The sequence below is a fragment of the Phyllobates terribilis genome, unplaced genomic scaffold (assembly GCF_046119375.1).
Source record: "Phyllobates terribilis strain yellow unplaced genomic scaffold, ASM4611937v1 Scaffold_9__5_contigs__length_417890890, whole genome shotgun sequence".
Taxonomy (NCBI): domain Eukaryota; kingdom Metazoa; phylum Chordata; class Amphibia; order Anura; family Dendrobatidae; genus Phyllobates; species Phyllobates terribilis.
The window spans coordinates 142160469-142181311 of record NW_027362769.1 but is presented as its reverse complement, the minus strand read 5'-3'; the positions used below and the strand labels follow the sequence as shown (position 1 = coordinate 142181311).

General features: G+C 45.4%; 1 protein-coding gene across 9 annotated transcripts in view; it reads left to right on the top strand.

Annotated features, from left to right (window-relative positions):
- PKP4 (plakophilin 4) overlaps nucleotides 1–20843 on the top strand; it is a 276139-nt gene that overhangs the window by 224507 nt on the left and 30789 nt on the right. For all 9 annotated transcript variants that reach the window (XM_073647131.1, XM_073647128.1, XM_073647130.1 and 6 more), the window contains 5 exons: nucleotides 9640–9823; nucleotides 12333–12450; nucleotides 18818–19006; nucleotides 20060–20233; nucleotides 20428–20578. In XM_073647131.1, coding sequence (XP_073503232.1) covers nucleotides 9640–9823; nucleotides 12333–12450; nucleotides 18818–19006; nucleotides 20060–20233; nucleotides 20428–20578 — 816 coding nt within the window. The remainder of the gene's footprint in view (nucleotides 1–9639; nucleotides 9824–12332; nucleotides 12451–18817; nucleotides 19007–20059; nucleotides 20234–20427; nucleotides 20579–20843) is intronic.

Sequence of the window (20843 nt, the reverse complement as noted above, 5' to 3'; positions counted from 1 at the left end):
ACAGAGCTTTTAGATTCAGCAATGCAGCAGAGCTGAGGAAGCTAACCCCACCCACACCAGGTTCTCTATATACAATGTCCATAGACAGTGAGCTGCCTATCACAGGAGGGGGCGTGTCGGACTAGCATGCACAAGCTGTGTCCCAACAATGATGAGCTCCAGGTGCTAAAACAATCACTGCAAGCAAACAAAACCACAAAGCTTGAGAAGAGAAGTTGAAATCTGTGTTTTAACCCCTAACTCATGCTGTCTTTAGATTACATAGCAAAAACCTGCTGATAGATTCCCTTTTAAAAAAGCCATATGTACACCTATATATGAAGCAATATGTACACCTATATATAAAGCATCAATTTTATTGAATACCACAAAACACATTAAAAACAATTAAAAAACAAACACTTCCCAAAACACCTGCATAAATATCAAAACAGCCCATAATATAAATGGGTCCTAAGATATAGGGCCTAGAATAGTATACTAAATATATAGTTATGCCAAACAGGCTAATAAAAAATGCTCAGTCAGTACATGAAAATTACACTCTATATATTGTCATAATAACAATCTTATAGAGGCAGTAAAAGGTTTCCCCCAGCATGCAAATGCCCTGTGCATAATAAACAAGAAAAAACGGTGCAAATATGAGACAAAGGTATAATAAGCAGCCAATAAGTACGCTGACCGAGACGAGGAGGAACGCAGACCAGATATGGAATCCAATCAAAAGATGTGGCGAGTCCCACGCGTATCGCTGCTAACCAGCAACTTCCTCAGGGGGACATGCATGAAATACAAAGAAAGAGTCAAGTATGTAAACATGTAAAGCGCCATTGAATAAGTGGCGCTGTAGTAATAAAATATATATAAGGTAGATAAAAACAATTGATTACCAGTGGTATCGCCGCTCGGCGTCTACTTGGCCCGACATAAGGGTGGGGCTTTTAGTCCTCGTCTGAGTTCCGCCTTGTCTCGGGCAGAGTACTTATTGGCTGGGTATTATCCCATATTTACACAGTTTTTTTATTTGTTCTTTTATGCACAGGACATTTGTATGCTGGGACAGCCTTTTACTGCCTAGATTGTTATGACAATATATTGAGTGTAATTTTCATGTACTGACCAAGGATTTTTTATTAGCCTTTTTGGAATAATTATATTTATATTCCTCTGCCATGGAATATGGAGTCCTTTGCAAAGGCAAGATGGACTCACTGCGAGAGGGAGAAAATCATAGTGGGGCGGGTGATAGTTACGATCCCTTCAGCACACTTTTTTTTTTTTTTTTTGTAAAAATGTTCCTGCCTCGTTGTGAAGGTTGGTGCGCCGGATTTAACTTGCTGTATGAAAACATTAAAAGTAATTAATTCCAGCGAAACTTCTAACACAGCAGAGTATTAAGCAAGGCCATATGGAAGACGCGTGTGTTCTGCATTGATAATCCTCTACACAAGTTCCTCACAACAGTTTTGTATTAAATGGCTGGAGACCGCACTTGTCTGCTCAGATTTAGGAAAATATTACTTGCCTGATGAACACCAAGAAGCAAATCCTCCGAGGGCAGATGTTAAGTGAAAGTTTTAATAATTTGTCCATCAAATCTGATGACATGTTGCGGAGAAATGAGGTGGCGGTATCAAGATGACACGGCGAGGCTAAACCTGCAGAGCTCTTTGCGGGAACCTTTCAAGGTCACACAACATTTACACGGAGTAAAATATAAAGGTATTCGGGCATATAGAAAAGGACTCATGGTGGTACCCTCTTTTAGGAGATCTCCATTGAAACAGAGGTCTCTCCCGATACAATATTAAGGCACCAAAGCAAGTCTGAAGTTGGTTTAGATTATGCAAAGTTCTAAATGGAAGGAGGAGAGAGCCGGGACTATGCTTTTCTATAACCTTTAGTGACTCTGATAAAATAATAGTCTCATAGTAGCTAAAAATGGCTACTACAACATGGCGAACTCCGAGACCCAAAAAGATCAACCAGAAGGAAAACTGGATGGTGTAGGAAGACCAACACTAGACGTAGCTCGATTTACTTTCCTCATGAAGATCATTTTGACTTGATAGTTTATTTTATCTTCTTTTTAGTGAATGTGGAATGACTCTTGGGTATTGCCATCTTTTAGCACCATCTACCATTGACATCTGCAAAGTGTGTGTTCTCTAAAAAGCTAATACATTATATCACAGACATGCGATATTTTCCTATTAGCCAAATGCTAAAAGTAACATGCACTATATAGGACCAAACACATTAGTATTATAAGGACAAATCATTGAAAAAACGTAACAAAAGTAATATAAAAAAGAATGATCATATATCCTGAGTAGTAGTAAAAATACAAAACTTTATTCAAAAGATCTCATAAAAGGAGGGGGGAAGGGAATGATGCATGCCAATGGGTGCACATCGAACACAGGTGCTAATCAGGAAGCTCAATGTATCTAAGTGTAAACCATTATAATATTACTCAAAAAATAATTACACAACCCCATGCGGCCTAAATAATTGTGTGTAAAGCATGATTAAGGTATAATGAGTACAAGTATATGTTCCTAAATAGGATATGTATAATTACCTTGCGTAATAAGGTCATGGGGGGGCAAAGAGTTTCTGGATGGACGTGCGCCCACCCCGATGCACGTTTCGGTAAAGCCTTTGTCCGTGTGTGCTCTGTTGTCAGTATCAGAAGTAGATATGGAGTGGCTAGGCTAGGAAACTTGACTTTAAAACCTGCATCTCCGTTAGGTCCCCATACACATTAAAGAGAATCTGTCACTTGATTCATGCTACCCAAACCACAAGTCGCATGAATCAGAGCCTGGCTTAATTTGAAAAGGTTTATTTTTCTGTCACCATGACAACACCATACAACGAGAGAGGGGATCCGCCCTTCAAGAACAGGAAACCTTCAAAATAAAAGGGCAGCGCCTCTCTCCAGCCCTCAGTGGTTTCTTGTCCTTTACGGGGGAGCCTCCAGATACGGCGGCAAGAAAGAAGGATGATCTCCCAGACCTGGGCTGTCATGGTTCCAGCAGGGCACAGTCTGTCTCGGCATCGCCAGGGAAAACTGGAGGCGCCACGCGGGGCCCAATGGGGTGGGTTGCGGCGCCTTCACAGCAAGGCGCCCGGCAGCCATGCGCCCCGACGTGGGAGTCATGGAGCGCGAATCCGGAAGTCGCATCTGCAAACCAGAAGTCGTGCTCTGATGATGCGCCCAGTCCCGTCACCTTACCGGAAGGGGCGGTGCCGGGAGGGTACACCGGGGAGCTGATTCCCTAAGGGGATACTACTTAAGGGCATATCGCCAGCCAGGTAGGGGCTGATGGCTCATAATGGAGTTGCAACAGCCCTCATACAGCCGCAGGAGCAGCTGCAACATCAGCTGGCAATGCAGCAGCAGGGGCCGGAGCAGCAGCAACTGCGATCCCAGCCTGGGACCAGATGACGACAGACATGCCCGCAAGAAGATCAGCCACAGAGTGCTGGTCGCTCAGGCGGGGATCACAGGACCAGGGAGTTCCGAAGTCGTCACAGCTCCAGCAGAATTGAGGATTCCGCAGTCTCAAGGGGAGAGGTTTTGGATGATATTCTGCCGCCTGTTCCGGTAGCCCCTTATATCTCCTGAGTGATCCACGTGAAAGTATGATTTATTAATGTTGTTCCCTTTTGCTATCTTGTTTCCGCTCTATCCTTTTCCCTTTCTACTGGCTCCCCTATGTTAGGAGGCCCCTAAGAAATGTGTCCAAATCAAACCACAAGGCATGTGCCTTGTGTCATAAGGAACTTGGTAAAACCTGGCCTAAGAGGCTATGTCAAGACTGTATTAAGGAAACAATAGCCGAGGAGAATGTTAAACTCTCATCTAGTCTGAGGTACCCTTATAAAAGCGGAAGTAGAGAACACGTTGAGATCCCACTCAGAAAAAAACACACGACCTAAAGAATCCCTCTTATTTTCAGGTTCTGAGTCAGAGGAGGGAATTATTCAGGGTTCTGAGGCAAGCTCTTCCTCCTCTGAGAGTAACTCAGGAGCCGGCCATTGCTTCCCACTGGATGAAGTAGACAACCTCGTAAAAGCCATAAGAGCTACTATGGGGCTTGCACTCCGACAACCATATTTTCAGGCACTATCTGCCTTACACATCAAAGGGAAGTACAATACCAAGGCCGACTACCTGAGCCGCAGGCAGCTTCTACCGGGGGAATGGTCCCTGAAAATGTCAGTGTTCAAACAGATTGTGGACAGATGGGGCCGTCCAGACATAGACCTTTTCGCCACCAGACAGAACAGGAAACTAAAGATTTTGCTCTCTCAACCCGAGGGAAGATCCCCAGGCAGTAGACGCATTCCTGATCAGCTGGGACTTCCGTCTCGGATATGCCTTCCCTCCAGTTTGCCTAATAAAAGCAATGTTGTCACTGAGCCCTGGATCCTCCCAGAGATCCTGGACCTTCTGTCCCAAGGACCCATTTTCCATCCCTAAGTGACAGGCTTGCATCGGACAGCCTGGAACTTGAGAGATCTTTGTTAGAAGGTAAGGGATTCTCTTCAGGTTTTGTTTCCACCCTGTTAGGTAGTAGGAAACCAGTCACTACAAAAATATACAGTAGAACCTGGAGAAAATTTATGTCATCCATAGGGTCCTCTCCAGTAGGAAATGTGCACCTTAAAGCAGTGTTAGAGTCCCTCCAGAAAGGAAAGGATCAGGGGCTTTCAGTTAGTACTCAGGGCACTTTATAATTGCAACCTAGCTGGAAATATGTGGGTGGCAAGGTTCATCAAGGCATGTGTTAGAGCTAAACCTATCCCGCTTGCAAGAACCCCCCTGGGATTTAAGCGCTCTAACAGAAGCTCCCTTTGAGCCCCTTTCTGCAGGGTCGATAAAAATGATCACCCTTAAAACCGTGCTCCTGATAGATCTGACGTCTACCCATAGAGTAGGAGAGATACACACCCTATCAGCAGGTCTCCCCTTTACTAGAATACTGGAGGATAGAGTAATCCTAAGAACAGACCCAGCCTTTTTTCCAAAAGTAGTGACTAAATTTCATAGGTCTCAAGAAATCTCCTTACCATCCTTCTGTCCTAACCCTAAGAATAAAAAGTAGTACAAATTCCACACTTTAGATGTTAGAAGGTGCCTTGTACAGTATCTAAAGTCCACAGAATACTGGAGGAAAGATAGTGCACTATTCATCTCCTTCCAGGGCCCTAGAAAAGGGTTAAAAGTCTCCAAAAGTACTTTATCTAGGTGGATAAAAGAAGCTATCGGGATGGCCTACCTAGGGGCAGGTGAGGTGGCCCAGAAAATCTAACAGCCCACTCTACAAGAGCAATGACGACATCCTGGGCAGAAAGATCAGGAGTATCGATCAAGCAGATATGTAAGGCCGCGACTTGGTCGTCCCCCTCTACCTTTTATAATCACTACAGGCTGGATCTGTCTGCTTCCTCTGACCTCACGTTTGGTAGAAGGGTTCTACAGGCTGTGGTCACTCCCTAATTCACGTACATTCTCTGTAATGCTCTCGTATGTTGTCATGGTGACAGAAAAACACGTATATTACTTACCGGTAATGTGTTTTTTCGGAACCATGACAACACCCTTGGATTCCCTCCCTGTTCTTAAAAAATATTCACTCCTTCGGGTGGTGGGTTCCTTAGTTTTCACCGGTTCCAAGTATTAAGTTGTTTATATATGCGTACACTAATCAAAAAGTCCTCTCATGGTCTGTAAACCTACTGAGGGCTGGAGAGAGGCGCCACCCTTTTATCTTAAAGGTTTAATGTCCTTGAAGGATGGATCCCCTCTCTCGTTGTATGGTGTTGTCATAGTTCCGAAAAAAACACAAAAATCGGTAAGTAATATACGTGTTTCCTCTGAAACGCTGCTGCTTTACAGAGAAAACATTGGACCAAAAAAAGAGTTGAGACTAGTCCTGCACCCCACCCGGCCGACTTTTCCAAGCGCTGCTCTAGGTGACCTGTCTCTCGCGAAGTACACACATGGAAGAGAGCTGTCAATCATCTGGAGAGGTGTAGGGAGAATTCGGTCAGAGACTACACTAGACTAGTCTTGTCTCTGGCTATTGTCCCCAACGGCCTTCAAACTCTCTTCTCTGAAACAGTGCATTTCAAAAAGAAACATTGTGCAGCCAGGTTCTGATTCATACTGCCCGTGGTTTGAGCAGCCTGAGTCGACCAACATTTTCCCTTTTAAATAGTTGTCAGTCGTGACTCCCCAACACGCAGGAGCGTTGGCTCGGCTAAACTTTGTTTTCAAATCAGATATTAAAATTCAAACCACCTTACCCTTGTCGGGCATCATCTCTCTGGGAAGAGTCCAATGAGGCCCCCAATATACACCAACACTCGGCCTATATTGGCAGGTTTTGCCGACTTTAGATATATTTGCGCCGTTAGAGTCCTGGCTCTCAGGGTTGTATGTAGCAGACGCACACATTACTTATTGCTGACATGCTGGTTATGAGAAAAGGAGAACTCAGGACCCTTCCTATTCATTAATATTAAGCCCTATTTCACTGTGAATAATATGCATAACGAAAAATCCCTTTGTGCCCGAACCAAACACCTCTCAATCCTTATCCTTTGGGTTGTGCATTGCATACATTTTCCATTTTGCTGTTGTATACTTCTATATATACCACATACAGTTCCTTGCATCTGCTATTTTGTACATCAGTCGTGCTATGTTCTCCAGATAGCTGCATTGCAGATACTTTAACTTTCTCTTTTACATTTTTAACTACCTTATGGAGTCTTAAAACACTAATTGGTTTCTGCTCATGAAGTAAAAGACAATCTTACAATTCCGTTATTTTTTTTTTTTTATCTGTTTAATACAACAGACACGTTTTATTTATTTAGTTGTATGCCCTTTAATTGCAAGCAGATCAGTAAGGGTCCAAGTCTAGAGACCCCACCCATCGCCGAAAAAACATCCAAGAAGTTTACAGCTCAGGGGTCAGGAGCAGCGCACAGCTCAGGGTTCAGGAGCACCACGCTGCTCAGGTGTCTGGAGCGCACAGCTCAGGGTTCAGGAGCACCACGCAGCTTGGGTGTCTGACGTGCACAGCGCAAGGGTTCAGGAGCACCATGCAGCTTGGGTGTCTGGAGCGCACAGCGCAGGGTTCAGGAGCACCACGCAGCTTGGGTGTCTGGAGCGCACAGCTCAGGGTTCAGGAGCACCACGCAGCTTGGGTGTCTGGAGCGCACAGCTCAGGGTTCAGGAGCACCACGCAGCTTGGGTGTCTGGAGCGCACAACTCAGGGTTCAGGAGCACCACACAGCTTGGGTGTCTGGAGCGCACAGCGCAGGGTTCAGGAGCACCACGCAGCTTGGGTGTCTGGAGCTCACAGCTCAGGGTTCAGGAGCACCACGCAGCTTGGGTGTCTGGAGCGCACAGCTCAGGGTTCAGGAGCACCACGCAGCTTGGGTGTCTGGAGCGCACAGCTCAGGGTTCAGGAGCACCACGCAGCTTGGGTGTCTGGAGCGCACAGCTCAGGGTTCAGGAGCACCACGCAGCTTGGGTGTCTGGAGCGCACAGCTCAGGGTTTAGGAGCACCACGCAGCTTGGGTGTCTGGAGCGCACAGCTCAGGGTTCAGGAGCACCACGCAGCTTGGGTGTCTAGAGCGCACAGCTCAGGATTCAGGAGCACTACGCAGCTTGGGTGTCTGGAGCGCACAGCGCAGGGTTCAGGAGCACCACGCAGCTTGGGTGTCTGGAGCGCACAGCTCAGGGTTCAGGAGCACCACGCAGCTTGGGTGTCGGGAGCGCACCGCTCAGGGTTCAGGAGCACCACGCAGCTTGGGTGTCTAGAGCGCACAGCTCAGGGTTCAGGAGCACCACGCAGCTTGGGTGTCGGGAGCGCATAGCTCAGGGATCAGGAGCGCACAGCACAGGAATCAGGAGCACCATGCAGCTCAGGTGTCGGGAGCGCACAGCTCCTGCCTGAGCATGCACACAGTGTGTAGTACCATAGAAAGCTTCAGCATTGACTATTGGCTACCACTTGTATGCTGTATAGTCAGATTCCTTTAGACTTGCTAATCCAGAAGTGAGCACTCCTGTATATGAGAGTGTCGGCTGAGATGGCAGTCAGCCGAACGTTTGACAGTCATCTAATATGTATGGCCGGCATTAAGCTACCCATGCACATTTTGATAACTGTTGGCTGAACGATCGTTCAGTTAACCTCTATCTCTCCCGACTTCACAGGAACGCTCGACTCAGCAAGAGGGCGCTCCTGTGTTTTCTACAAGAGAGCCGCTTGCAGACTCCTCTCTCATCCGCTAATCTGTTCGCCAATTAAAAGGATCAGACATTGTAATTCAGCAGTTCGGATCGTCTTTTCCCCCAACATAATCTGTCATGGGAGAGTCAGGAGGCCTCATACACATTAGATGATAGCTGAAATTGGCTATTTTGGCCAACTTGTATCGAATGTATATTGGGTCCTTTACTCAACTGTGAAGACACGGTGTCTTCCGTGGGCATAATACTACTGAGACAACACAGGGTGATGGTAAACAGTGTGGCATTAATTTATTGAACCACCAGCAATCACTAACCTATAAAACAGTCCCAGCAAATACCCAAGATAGTGCAAAATTACTCAGCCTCACCCTTCCGCTGGCCCGACGGGAGTAGAGCAGCTGACTCCCAGGGCATACTACCTCAACCAGTGGCCCCCTGCTTTTGGGGGGCCCTCACAAAGAGAAGTTAGCAGGAAGCTGACAGTCCATCGAGGTACAAGGCCAGGAGACCCGAGGGTCCCTCCCTGACCTTTCTGAGAGTTTCCATGGGGCAAGATGACCAGCTGGTCCCAATCTGACTTCTCCGAACGTCTCAGTGGGTTCCAAGCGACCGCAGGGTCCCACCTGGCAACCCCAAACAAACATATCCATGGGGCCAGGTGACCTCATTGTCCAAGCCTGGTTTCCCCAAATTTATCTGAGTTCTCTGATGGTCAGTGGAGCAGATCTGTATCCTTCCAGTCAAGGCCGTGTACCCTTAGGCTGGAATCCTGTAGAATCCAAATCTGTGTCTCTCTGGAAGGAGCCATGCTTCCAAAAACTACTGTCCTGAAGAGTCTCTCTGATCTTTGATTCTTTTTGATTCCACGCAACAGGATAGAAATTCCTTTTTATATTTACATCTGTGTAAGGTCATTATTCACAGGGCGGGGGAAAGGTGCAAGGCTCAGGTCTCATTGTTTAAGCATTTAATCAATTTGCATAGTTGGTATCCCCCTGCTCTTGTAAATCAACATCTAGCTGGCTTAGTACATTAATGCAGTTAGCATAATAACAAACATCATTGTTCACAGACCAGTAGAAGTCAACATTCCGAGTTATACAAAGTCTGTCCTTCTTGACCAGCCAAAGAAAAACACAAACATTTAAAAGTCAACACAAACACAATAGTGTATTGTGTATAGCTCTAATCAGGATGATGGCACCTGTGGTTTAGCATGACACGTTCTGCGCCCATATAAATGTCAGACTACGCACGACACAGGGAAATACCGCGCTGTGAGGGGCGCATGGAGGAATGTTCTGTGTTCTCCCGCGGTGGTTTATGGAGTCTGTGTTCTGTTCTTCCAGGAGTCCTGTGGAACTTATCATCCTGCGATGCCGTAAAGATGACTATTATCCGTGATGCTCTGTCTCCGCTCACAAACACTGTGATCGTTCCACACTCCGGATTCAATAATTCCTCCTTTGACGACGATCACAAAATGAAATTCCAGTCGTCGTCCGTTCTCCGCAATACCACTGGCTGCATGAGGTAATGGAACGCTTTACTGCCTTTACGGAGCAAGAAAAAACAATATTCTGAGATGGAGATTGGACCTCAGATTTTATGAAAGTTTTTTTTTTATTTTTTATTTAGCAAAAATGTAATAAAATGTCATAAATATAGATGTGATAAAAATGTTTTCATCTCTAAGGTTTGGACTTATACATTTCATCTAGATGAGATTTATCGTTATGGGTCAAACTGTGGCAATGACCCTCAATTGCTCTTCTTCGATTTTATCTAATGATTGGGTTGGTCCAATATTGATGGCAACCTACATATACGGGAGATTTACCAGTTATCTGACCCAAAAACTGGTCTTGTTGATAGTAACAGAGTAAAGCGCATCTTTGAGAAGAGGCCTGAAATGTGGAGGTTTCATTAAAGTGGTGATCATTTAAAAAAAAAATCTGTCCAGTACCTCCTAAAAGAATAAAGCAAGTGTGAACAGGGGCAAGCTGCTGTGACCGTATTATATAAAAACCGAAGAGTACAGCAGCCGCTGTGTGCACCAAGATGCATGAAAGCATTGAATATGGGACATGTAAACGGCTTTGCCACCAAACAGACTATACTATATGTTTGCCTTGTGCTCCAAGATGAATAAATAGGGAAGATATGGATGGGACAAATGCGCACCGAGAGGCAGTACCATAAGGAACAAGATGGGGGTGAGTGATGGTACCGCTCACCTGTAAGGGTTGTGTAAGGACACAACACCTGTAGAAACCTGATGTAGCCATAGCCCCTCGCTGGAGGAGAGTATCTTCCAGGTAATAGTTTGACAAAGTGGAGATTATCACAATGTGCAGGCTGCGCTCACAGAAAGGAAGAGATCTGGAGAGTATAAGTAAGGTTTTTAATAGAAAGATAGGTAGAGATGGATAGGGATAGCTATTGTAGGGTAGGGATGGGTATGGATGGATAGGGATAGATATGGATGGATATGGATAGGGATAGATAGGGATGGATATGGATAGATAGGGATGGATAGGGATAGATCTGAATGATGGGGATAGATCTGGATGGAAAGATATGGATGCTCTGTTCTTCCAGGAGTCCTGTGGAATTTATCATCATAGGATTCCTTAAAGATGACTATTTTCTGTCATGATCTGTCTCCGCTCACAAACACTGTGATCTTTCCACACTCCGGATTTAATTCCTCCTTTGAAAACTATCAAAGGCGGCATTATTGAATCCGGATAGATAGGCATAGAGATGGATGGATAGACAGGGATAGAGATGGATGGATGGTTGGATGGATAGATAGGGATAGAGATGGATGGATGGTTGGATGGATAGATAGGGATAGAGATGGATGGATGGTTGGATGGATAGATAGGGATAGAGATTGATGGATGGTTGGATGGATAGATAGGGATAGAGATGGATGGGTGGATAGGGATAGAGATGGATGGGTGGATAGGGATAGAGATGGATGGGTGGATAGGGATAGAGATGGATGGGTGGATAGGGATAGAGCTGGATGGGTGGATATAGGGATAGAGGTGGATATAGGGATAGAGCTGGATGGGTGGATAGGGATAGAGATAGATGGGTGGATAGGGATAGAGATGGATGGGTGGATAGGGATAGAGATGGATGGGTGGATAGGGATAGAGATGGATGGGTGGATAGGGATAGAGATGGATGGGTGGATAGGGATAGAGCTGGATGGGTGGATATAGGGATAGAGGTGGATATAGGGATAGAGCTGGATGGGTGGATAGGGATAGAGATAGATGGGTGGATAGGGATAGAGCTGGATGGGTGGATAGGGATAGAGATGGATGGGTGGATAGGGATAGAGATGGATGGGTGGATAGGGATAGAGATGGATGGGTGGATAGGGATAGAGCTGGATGGGTGGATATAGGGATAGAGGTGGATATAGGGATAGAGCTGGATGGGTGGATAGGGATAGAGATAGATGGGTGGATAGGGATAGAGCTGGATGGGTGGATATAGGGATAGAGCTGGATGGGTGGATAGGGATAGAGATGGATGGGTGGATAGATAGGGATAAAGATGGATGGATAATAGGTGTATATATGTATGGATAGAGATGGATAGCTATAGATGGATAGAGATACAGGTTTTGGACTTTCAATGACAACCCTTCTGGTACCTGTAATGGCTGCCACATTGACTATTTACACACTTTTGCGACAACCTAAATAACTTATAGAATTTTTTTAGGAACCAAAATAGTAGCCCTATGGCATCCATTTATAATAGGACCGGCACCGCTATCCCAGAGCTATTGTTAGACACCGCTCGTGTGAGCCCATTGACTTTAATAGGGTCCATCTGGTTTCTCTGAATTCTCTATGGTCTTGTCCTCCATAAAATGTCATCATCTTTTTCATGGCTTATATATTCTGGAGAACAGAAATTTCTACTCCGGCTCCCTGATGTTTTATTCGACCTCGGTCGGATGGTATGTTTTTATTGCCGGCGCTCATTTTCTTAAATTGTGCTTTTGTTCCTCCAGGAATCTGAGTTCAGCGGGGGAAGAGGCACGCAAGCAGATGAGATATTGTGAAGGCTTGGTGGACTCCCTCCTCTTCGTGATTCAGACCTGCGTGAACACGTCAGAATTTGACAGCAAGGTATTTTATATTTATTCCTGGGGTAATAACGCGTTTTACACAGCCTTGTTTACTGCGCATTAAGCAATTGCTTTTCTTAAAACCTCAGCCACAGGCAATTTCCTCCCGTCTGTGTACTTAGTGGTAAAAGATGTTTCAGGAATGAAGTTTGCTGTCTCTGCGCCGCGCTTTCCTGAATCCCTGGTGATACAAACAGTTAAATGTGAATCCGCGCCTCCTGTTGCTCCGTCCTCCGTGCGCGCTGATCGATGAGTCCATTATGGCACGGTCATGTGGTCTGAGGACTGTCAGCGCGGCAGGAGGTGGCGTGCTTTCACAGATGCCCAGATTTTAGGAAACCGCTTACAATATTCACACTTCATTGTGTTCGTGCAATTTTGTTTGTTTATTTGTCTTAAAGGTGGACAAACCCTTTAAGGAAGTTGATTAGTTATACCTATCCGATAGATCCATCTAGATCCACTCCGCCTCATCAAGACCAGTGAAAAAAAAATCGCTGTTCTTGATGGATAAAGGCCCTAATCCCTATTCTTAACATGCGTATTAGCTGCAATACACTCAAGTAAACCATATTGGCACCGAAGCCTGATCTGTGCATGATCTAATATGTTCAAACATCATTGTGAAGGAAAGTGGAGGAGGTGAGCTGTGATATCACCTACTGTGAATGATGGATCCTGTGTCATCTACTGTATATAGAGGTGTTATCAGTCATTATACAGGAGGAGGTGAGCTGTGACATCACTTATTGTGAATGGTGGATCCTGTGTCATCTACTGTATATAGAGGTGTTATTATTTATATACCATCATTGATTCCATGGTGCTGTACATGAGGAGGGGTTACATACAAAATACAGATATCACTTACAGTAAACTAACAATAATGTCCTGGTACTGAAGGAGGAGAACCCTGCCCTTGCGGCATTACATTCTACAGGATGATGGGGAAGGAGACAGTAGGTGGGGGGTTGCAGCAGTGAAGCGGCAGCTCCAGTGGTGGTGAGGAGGCAGCGGTGTCATTGCAGCCTGGAATCTTTCTTGAAGAGATGGGTTTTCAGGTTCCATCTGAAGGATCCAAGTTTGGCAGATAATTGGACTTTTTGTGGCACAGAATTGCAGAGAATGGGGGATATTCGGGAGAAATCTTGGAGGCGATTGGGCGAGGAACGAATAAGTGTGGAGGAGAGAAGGAGTTCTTGGGAGGACCGGAGATTATGTGAGGGAAGATATCTGGAGATTAGATGTACGGAGGAGAGAGGTTATGGATGGCTTTGTAGGTCAGTGTTAGTAGTTTTTACTGGATACGCTGGGGAATTGGGAGCCAGTGAAGAGATTTTTAGAGGGTAGAAGCGGTGGAGTAGCGAGGAGAGAGATGGATTAGTCGGGTAGCAGAGTTAGGCTATGTGCCCACGATGCAGAAATGAAGCAGAAAATTTCTGCAGCATTTCTGCATCTCCCTGGCAGAAAAAAACGCATGCAGATTGTGCATGTGTTTTTCCTGCAGAATACATGCGGATTCACATGCATTTCCGCATGCGGGTTGACAAGCGCTTTCCAGGCGATAGCATCACTTGGAAAGTGCTTGACAACTAGGTCACACTGTATAAATCCATGCAAACAGAATGGATTTATACAGTGTGAACCGTAAAAGTAAAATAAAATAAAGCTATACTCACCCCCGAGGCCCCGGCGTGGCTGCAGCGCTCGTTCCTGGCTGGTTCCTGGCTGCCGGCATATCGCGAGACAGAGCGGTGAAGGGCCTGCGGTCACATGACTGTGACGTCACCGAAGGTCCTTCAGCGCTGCCGGCATTCAGAGAGAAGCCTTCGGAAAGGTGAGTATAAACTTTATTTGTTATTTTATTCTTTTTTTTACAGGTACAATGGTACCCAGGTCTGGATGAGAGTCTCCTCTCCTCCAGAACTGGGTACCATCCGCACATAGAGACGCATAGAATTCGCTTGTAGAAATGTACAGTCGCGGTTTCTATGCGTCTCAATGCAAGTCAATGGCGGGAGTTCCGCTGCACTTCCGCAAAATTAAATGACATGCTGCGGATTTTTGTACGTAGCATAAACGCTGCGGAAAAATTCGCAGCATGTGCATAGAACATGCGGAATCCCCTTGGGGACCATGGGGTGCGGATTACCTAGCGTTTCACAAGCGTTTATGCTGCGGAAATTCCGCAGCATAAACGCTTGAAAAACGCTACGTGGGCACACAGCCTAAAGGGTGGACTGGAGGTATGTGAGAGTGTTAGCAGGTTGGCCACAGAGGAGGATGTTGCAGTAGTCCAGGCGGGAGATGATGATGAGGGCATGCACTAGCAGTTTTGTAGATTTAGGGTTGAGGAAGGGATGGATTCTGAAAAGATTTTTGAGCTGGAGGTGACAGGAGGTGGCAAGGGCTTGGATATGCGGTTTGAAGGACAGGGCAGAGTTAAGGGTTACTCCGAGGCAACGGATTTCCGGTACAGGGGAAAGCATGATGTAATTTATTGTGAGAGATCAGGTAGAGAAGATACATGAGATGGAGGAAAGGTAATGAGTTCAGATTTGTCCACATTGAGCTTGAGGAAGCGAGAGGAGAAGGAGGATATGGCTGATAGACGTGCTGGGATTCTGGACAGGAAAGAGGTGATGTCTGGGTCAGAGAGGTAGATCTGGGTGTCATCAGCGTACAGGTGATACTGAAAGCCATGTGAATTTGAGTTGTCCGGGGCCAAGGGTATAGATGGAGAAGACTAAGGGTCCTAGGACAGAGCCTTGAGGGACTCCCAACAGAGGGGGGGCGGGATGAAGAGGTAATGTGGGAGTAGGAGACACTAAATATGCGGTTGGAAAGGTATGAGGAGATCTAGGATAGGGTGAGGTCTTTGACGCCAAAGGAAGAGAGGATCTGTAATTGGAGGGAGTGGTGAACTGTGTCGAAGGCAGAGGACCGGTCAAGAAGAAGGAGGAGTATGAAGAATTGTCTGTTAGCTTTGGCTGTGAGTCATTAGTAATTTTGGTTAGGGCAGTTTCAGTGGGATGGTGGGGGCGGAAGCCAGATTGGCGGTTGTCAAAGAGCGAGTTAGATGAGAAGTGGGAGGAAAGTTCAGTGTGAACATGTTGCTCAAGGAGTTTGGAAGTGAATGGGCGCAGCGATATGGTGCGGTAGCTGGACAAGGTGGTTGGGTCGAGGGATGGCTTTTTGAGGATGGGCGTGATTGTGGCATGTTTGAAAGCAGAAGCGAAGGACCAGAAGTTAGTGATAGTTTGAAGAGATATGGGATAAGTGTGGTGGTGAGGTTGAGGAGGAGCTGGGAAGGGGTCATGTTCACAAGTGGTGAGGTGTGATTTGGAGAGGAGATGAGTGAGCTCTCCTTCAGTGATGTTGGAGAGGGAGGTTATTAGGGAATGGCATTGGTCTGGTATGTGAAGGCAGTCTTGCCTTGTTTGGTCAATGTTATTTTTGAAGTGTGTGTTATCAGTCATTGTACATGAGGGGGTAGGAGGTGAGCTGTGACAGCTTGAGAGAATGGAAGATCCTATTTTCACTGTATATAGAGGTGTTATCAGTCATTGTATAGGAGAAGGGAGGAGGTAAGCTGTTACATCATCTATTTTGAATGGTGGATCCTGTGTTGTTGTATGTCTACTGTATATAGAGGCGTTATCTTTCTTGTTATCCTGTCTGTGATGATAATGAGACTGCTGAAATGTCTATACAGAACAGGCAGAGTGCAGGTCTTTTTTAATGGTCCAGTGGCCAGTGTGAAAATTTCCAAGATTTCTAATATATATACAGTACAGACCAAAAGTTTGGACACACCTTCTCATTTAAAGATTTTTCTGTATTTTCATAACTATGAAAATTGTACATTCACACTGAAGGCATCAAAACTATGAATTAACACATGTGGAATTATATACTTAACAAAAAAGTGTGAAACAACGGAAAATATGTCTTATATTCTAGGTTCTTCAAAGTAGCCACCTTTTGCTTTGATGACTGCTTTGCACACTCTTGGCATTCTCTTGATGAGCTTCAAGAGGTAGTCACCGGAAATGGTCTTCCAACAATCTTGAAGGAGTTCCCAGAGATGCTTAGCACTTGTTGGCCCTTTTGCCTTCACTCTGCGGTCCAGCTCACCCCAAACCATCTCGATTGGGTTCAGGTCTGGTGACTGTGGAGGCCAGGTCATCTGGCGTAGCCCCCCATCACTCTACTTCTTGGTCAAATAGTCCTTACACAGCCTGGAGGTGTGTTTGGGGTCATTGTCCTGTTGAAAAATAAATGATGGTCCAACTAAACGCAAGCCGGATGGAATAGCATGCCGCTGCAAGATGCTGTGGTAGCCATGCTGTTTCAGTATGCCTTCAATTTTGAATAACTCCCCAACAGTGTCACCAGCAAAGCACCCCCACACCATCACACCTCCTCCTCCATGCTTCACGGTGGGAACCAGGCATGTAGAGTCCATCCGTTCACCACCAAAGACATGGTGGTTGGAACCAAAGATCTCAAATTTGGACTCATCAGACCAAAGCACAGATTTCCACTGGTCTAATGTCCATTCCTTGTGTTCTTTAGCCCAAACAAGTCTCTTCTGCTTGTTGCCTGTCCTTAGCAGTGGTTTCCTAGCAGCTATTTTACCATGAAGGCCTGCTGCACAAAGTCTCCTCTTAACAGTTGTTGTAGAGATGTGTCTGCTGCTAGAACTCTGTGTGGCATTGACCTGGTCTCTAATCTGAGCTGCTGTTAACCTGCGATTTCTGAGGCTGGTGACTCGGATAAACTTATCCTCAGAAGCAGAGGTGACTCTTGGTCTTCCTTTCCTGGGGCGGTCCTCATGTGAGCCAGTTTCTTTGTAGCACTTGATGGTTTTTGCAACTGCACTTGGGGACACTTTTTCAAAGTTTTCCCAATTTTTCAGACAGACTGACTGACTTTCATTTCTTAAAGTAATTATGGCCACTCGTTTTTCTTTACTTAGCTGCTTTTTTCTTGCCATAATGCAAATTCTAACAGTCTATTCAGTAGGACTATCAGCTGTGTATCCACCAGACTTCTGCACAACACAACTGATGGTCCCAACCCCATTTATAACGCAAGAAATCCCACTTATTAAACCTGACAGGGCACGCCTGTGAAGTGAAAACCATTTCCGGTGACTACCTCTTGAAGCTCATCAAGAGAATGCCAAGAGTGTGCAAAGCAGTCATCAAAGCAAAAGGTGGCTACTATGAAGAACCTAGAATATAAGACATATTTTCAGTTGTTTCACACTTTTTTGTTAAGTATATAATTCCACATGTGTTAATTCATAGTTTTGATGCCTTCAGTGTGAATGCACAATTTTCATAGTCATGAAAATACAGAAAAATCTTTAAATGGGAAGGTGTGTCCAAACTTTTGGTCTGTACTGTATATAGTAGGGAAAATTTTAAAAAAGTGTTACTAAATGCATTTAACTCATTAAAGGGGTTTTCCCACAAACAAAAGTTAATTTTAATCAATAGAGCTTGGAATAATAATAACTACCACATTTGGATGTGTGTAAATAAAATGTTCCTGTGCTGAGATAATCTTATAAATGTGCCCCTGCTGTGTACTGTGTAATGGCTGTGTCTGACCGTGCAGGAACATGGTCTGATCATACCACATCTCCTGGGCAGGAGAGAAAGCAAAAGAGTATACAGACATTACAGCAGGGGATCACAGCTGATTCTTTCTTTGAAGTAAAACATTGTTTAAAATCAGGCAGGGAAATGTTTTACCTCACAAACAGAATCATTTGTGATCCCCTGCTGCTGTAATGTCTGTATCCTCTTTCCCCTTCCCCCCTGCCCAGGAGATGTGGTATAATCAGACCATGATCCTGTACGGTCAGACACAGCCATTACACAGTACACAGCAGGGGAACATTTATAAGATTATCTCAGCACAGGGACATTTTATTTAAATACATCCAATTGTGGAAGATATTATTATTCCAAGATCTATTAATTAAAATCATATTTTGTTCATGGGAAAACTCCTTTAACTCAAAAACATGATTTAAACAATAGGTCATTTTTTGCTGACACATCACTCTAGGTCCCCCGTGCACATTAGATAAGTGTTAATAAGACCACGTGCCGTCCGGTATTAATTGCTCGATAACCCAGTGCTTGGATTTCAGTTCATTACATTAATTGGAGTCTCTTCTCCGGGCGTCATTACCACGTGCAGCATCTGCAGTCTGAAAACCACGTAAGATCTGGTGTTTTCTGTGACAGCGGCTCCTCTGCAGCCGAGCTAATTACACGGACCCTCCGATTCTGCAGCTCTTCCGAAATCCGGCGTGACAAACACGGACTCTGCATTTCCTTCTCTTCCAGACAGTGGAGAACTGCGTCTGCACCTTGAGAAACTTATCTTACCGGCTGGAGTTGGAAGTGCCTCAAGCTCGACTGTTGGGAATTAATGAAATGGAAGACTTCTGCAAGGAATCCCCCAGCAGGGACTCAGACTCCAGTTGTTGGGGTAAAAAAAAGAAAAAGAAGAAAAGACCACCCCAAGAAGACCTGGTGGGTGCAGTCAGTACTAGTTTGTTTGCACACCCAAAAATACTTTTACAAATTTGCATATCATACATTGGATAGGGGATAACTTGCTCATCGATGGGGTTCTGATCTTGAGAATGGGGCTGTGTAGAGCCCCATCTTGGATGAAGGGAAGGTGCACCTGCTCGGCCTCTGCTTTATTCATGGTCAAACTGACTGCTTAAATTAGCCAAGCTCTGTCCTCTGCTTGCTCCATCAGTCCCATAGTACTGGAGACCCGTCCTCGGAATAGAAGGAGGTCCCAGGGTTGAAACCTGCAGAGATCAGCAAGTTTTCCCCCTGTCCAAGTCCAATCTGCAGCTCCTAATAATACTGTATGCAAGTCTCTTGTCCATCATCTTGGACTGACCCTGGCACACGCGGCACTGCCCAGCATTTGTGCGTCTTCAATAAAAAAAAAAAGGATTGGGCATGATGAAATCGCTCAGCCTGGTTTTCATTAATGAGGTGCGATAGATCTGTCTGGCTAAGCTTTGGTTACATGATAGTATGATAATTTGAGGACATACGATGTTAAAACTAGTAATGAGCGCAAGTGCACGTTACTTGAGTTTGCCTCGGGTGCTCGGGTACGCACGGAGTATTGCAGGTGCTCGAGTGACATGTTCGAGTCCCCGCGGACGCATGTTTCGCAGCTGGACAGCCACAAAATATGGGGGGATTGCCTGACAAATATGGGCAATCCCTGCATGTTTTGTGGTTGTCTAAAAGCCGCAAAACATGTGGCCACGGGGACTCGAGCATGTCACTCGAGCACCCACGATACTTGGTGCATACCCGAGCACCCGATGCAAACTCGAGTAACGAGCAAGTGCGCTCATCACTTGTTACAACCACAAATGTGGTGCTGCCAATCGCAAGTACGTGGTCTTTCAGAAATAAAGGAGGGTTGGATTTCTGACAACCCTTTAAGTCAGCATCATTAGTTGCCATTCAGTAGTGCGATTTTGCATTGTTATGTTGCGCAGATACAAGTAGTCTTGTAGCTAAAAAGTGACTTTATTTTTGTCTTTACAGTGGGACGGCGTGGGACCTATTCCAGGACTCTCCCAGTCCCCAAAGGGGGTGGAAATGCTCTGGCACCCAACTGTAGTTAAGCCATATCTGACTCTCTTAGCTGAAAGTTCTAATCCTGCGACGTTAGAAGGTTCGGCTGGGTCTCTCCAGAATCTCTCCGCCGGCAACTGGAAGGTAAAGAAGTAATGAAACTTTGTTCTTCTGACGGCTACTTAATTGGGTCCCGTTTACTGATGTATTTCATAGGGCCGGGGCTCGGGGCAAATCGACACCAGCTACTAGTTGTTATAAACTTAAGAAAGTGGAGCAGCGGTGACCTGAAGGACTTCCCGCTGGAGCTGTAAATTACCGCTGTCCTCTCTCTGTAGTTTGCAGCGTACATTCGAGCAGCAGTCAGGAAAGAGAAGGGGCTGCCCATCCTGGTCGAGCTTCTGAGGATGGATAACGACAGGGTGGTGTCTTCGGTTGCCACAGCTTTGAGGAATATGGCGTTAGATGTTCGGAACAAGGAGCTAATCGGTATGTAAACCGCGGCCAAAAATGACACGGTTAATAATTAGGATTGTTTTTACTTAAATATATATGAAAAAATGTTTGTTTTTTTTTCTTTCTCCTGTTGAATGGTTTGTGAAATATTCACAGGTGAAAATATACCTTAAATGCAGAATAGATCGAGTTGATTGTTCCACTCCGTGTGTTTCCAACATGGTTTAATCAGAAATTACTACTTTTTTTTTTTTAAGTTTTGCCAGAGGCAAGAGCTGTGCAATCCCATATGGACGGC